The sequence below is a fragment of the Peromyscus leucopus genome, chromosome 8a (assembly GCF_004664715.2).
Source record: "Peromyscus leucopus breed LL Stock chromosome 8a, UCI_PerLeu_2.1, whole genome shotgun sequence".
NCBI classification, from domain to species: domain Eukaryota; kingdom Metazoa; phylum Chordata; class Mammalia; order Rodentia; family Cricetidae; genus Peromyscus; species Peromyscus leucopus.
The window spans coordinates 14535021-14537993 of record NC_051085.1 but is presented as its reverse complement, the minus strand read 5'-3'; the positions used below and the strand labels follow the sequence as shown (position 1 = coordinate 14537993).

The 2973-nt window shown below is 53.2% G+C and overlaps 1 protein-coding gene across 1 annotated transcript; it reads left to right on the top strand.

The window, feature by feature from the left end:
* Positions 1–239: 239 nt before the first annotated feature.
* Positions 240–2712, top strand: Tspyl4 (TSPY like 4). The gene is given in 3 exon segments (XM_028874815.2): positions 240–373; positions 376–727; positions 729–2712. Coding segments are annotated over 3 exon segments (1221 nt in total). The 5' UTR covers positions 240–339; the 3' UTR covers positions 1564–2712.
* Positions 2713–2973: the final 261 nt, after the last annotated feature.

Sequence of the window (2973 nt, the reverse complement as noted above, 5' to 3'; positions counted from 1 at the left end):
GACAGTGGTTTAGATACTGCTGAAATTAATTCAGAGATTTACGAATACACGTTAATATAATTCTGCATCCATTTATGTAAATAAACGCAATCTCCCAGATATGATTAAATTTACAGCATCGTGTGAAAAGACAAAAAGAATACACTTGATTGACAAGCATAATTACCTGGGTAGCGAGTTCTCGCGCTACAGCTAGACGCAGCTGCTACCCTGACGTCACAGGTTGCCATGGTAGCAGCAGCCCGAAGGAAAAGGGGTGGAGCTAAGCACTCACTGCGGTGCTGCGCTGCGTCTGCAGAGGACAAGGAAGAAACCTCTGCAGGGCTGACATCTGCCAAAATGAGCGGCCTGGATGAGGGCAACGAGCTCCCTCTCGCAACACCACGACCCCCGCCCGTGCCCCGGAAGATCTGGATCTGAAGCAGAACCAGGAGCTCCGCGAGGAAAGCGACGCGGCGCGGGCGATGGAGGCTGCAGGTGAGGCCGGTGCAGAGGGAGGCGCGCCCCCGGATTCCGAGCCCTGCGGCCCTGCGCTTTGCCTTGCAGCGGCTGAGAATCCCGGTGCTGCAGCGGCAGCCGGAGAGGGGCTGGTGGATGCTCTGTCTCCATCAAAGGGCGGGGACGCAGCCTCAGCCCCTGTGGCAGCGGACGACAGCAATGAAAATGGCTGTCAGCCTGGAGAGCCGCGCAGCCCTGCTGGGCCGAAAGCTCTAGAAGCCTGTGGTGCGTGGGCCTGGGGTCTCAGATGATCCGGGGGCAAAGAAGACCAAGGAAATGACGGCGACCAAGTGCGCCATCTCTGCAGCCGCGGGGAAGGAGGGGGAAGCGGGGGCGGCGATGCAGGAGAAGAAGGGGGCACAGAAGGAGAAAAAGGTAGCTGGAGGAGGGAAGGAGGAGAATCGTCCCAGGGCCCCGAAGATCAATTGCATGGACTCGCTGGAGGCCATCGATCAAGAGCTGTCAAACGTAAATGCGCAGGCCGACAGGGCCTTCCTCCAGCTGGAGCGCAAATTTGGGCGGATGAGAAGGCTCCACATGCAGCGCAGAAGTTTCATCATCCAAAACATCCCAGGTTTCTGGGTCACCGCTTTTCGGAACCACCCTCAGCTGTCACCAATGATCAGTGGCCAAGATGAAGACATGATGAGGTACATGATCAATTTGGAGGTGGAGGAGCTTAAGCACCCAAGAGCAGGCTGCAAATTCAAGTTCATCTTTCAAAGCAACCCCTACTTCCGAAATGAGGGGCTGGTCAAGGAATATGAGCGCAGATCCTCTGGTCGAGTGGTGTCGCTCTCCACTCCAATCCGCTGGCACCGGGGCCAAGAACCCCAGGCCCATATCCACAGGAATCGGGAAGGGAACACGATTCCCAGTTTCTTCAATTGGTTCTCAGATCACAGCCTCCTAGAATTCGACAGAATAGCTGAAATTATCAAGGGGGAGCTGTGGTCCAACCCCCTACAATACTACCTGATGGGTGATGGGCCACGCAGAGGAGTTCGCGTCCCACCAAGACAGCCAGTGGAGAGCCCCAGGTCCTTCAGGTTCCAGTCTGGCTAAGCTCTGTCCTTTCGAGAAGCTTCTGCAGGAGAGTCCCACCACCTCCTCGGCTCGGCCAGCAGCATGAAGCCTTCTGTCTGCTTCCTCTTCTTGTTGGATTGTGTCCTTTGGTTCTTCTGAGTCTCCAGTAGTTTCAAGAAGATTGTGGCTCCCAAGTCTCTGCTCTTCTTTCTCTAGGCCATCACGATGTCTTGCATAGTGTTCATGGTGTTCCAAGTGCATGGCCTCCAAACTGCTTCTATGACAAGCTCACAGTGCTGTAGTTTGTACTGCCTTCCTTTGCATGGCTTGGTCCCTGTCTGTGATCATGGTCTTCTTCCAGTTTTTTAAAGTGGTTCTCTACCACAGGAAAGCTTGACACATCCTTAACCAAGAACTTGCCAGGTTTCATATTCTCTGCTGCGTCCCTGATATCTCTAGGTACTGTGATGAACTGTGATGTTGACCACTGCAAGATGGAACTGTATCCCAACCCAGCAATCAGCCCAACGGGACATTCCAACTGATCCTAGCTGTCTTCCTGGGCCTTTGCTATTTATTTATCCTGCTTGTTACGGGTATAACAAGCAGGTGACTGGTGGGTTTGACTACTAGGTATGAGTGAAGTAACAGGTGAGGAGTGTTTTTATGTTACCACATTGGTTACTTTGGTTACTGTGCACTGTGATCAGCTACTGGTGAGTATGGAGGCCTGTGCAATTGCCCACTAGTTCTCTCCTGGTTGAGCTTTGCCCAGGCCAACACTGTTCCTCAGGAACTATCTAAGGACCTAAGCTCCTAGGCAGCCCACAGGACCCCCTTACTGTACCATTCACTTACCCATGACTCTGTTCGCTATTGGGCAGGATGTGTAGTCCCATGTGGCAGTGCCCAAGGCATAGATAGCTGGAATGGCTCCCTTCTAGCAGTTAGTTCTGAGCCCTAGCCAACAAATGACTCTGAAGGTAAACCCCTTCTTCCTGTGTCCACACCCACTCCGATTAAGTAAGTCAAAGCTGCCTAGGTTGGGGCAGTTAGAAATCATTTGTGGCACACAGGGTTTGCTGTGTCTTTCTCCCACTGACTCCACTGACTCTTTTCCTTTTCTTCCCCTGTTCCTTTCTCTTTGAAGCAGTCACAGCCAGAGACAGAAAAACAAAATGGGCAGCAAGGTTGCACCTCCCCCCCCCCCCCCCCCCCCCCGTTGTGTACAGGCAGGAAAAAGGTACTGTCAAGTAGACTCCAAATCTCTTGCTGCCCTCACTATATCACCCTTCTCTTGGCAACGTCTGAAAATTCCAAGGGAGACCACCTCCACTCTTGCCTCCTCCTCCTCCTCCTCCATTCTAGCAGAGGCTGTGTATTTCTTAAGCTCTAGTTTGAGAAGCCGGGAGAAGAGGAAGAAGCAGCCGGAGGACAGACCGCAGCCCC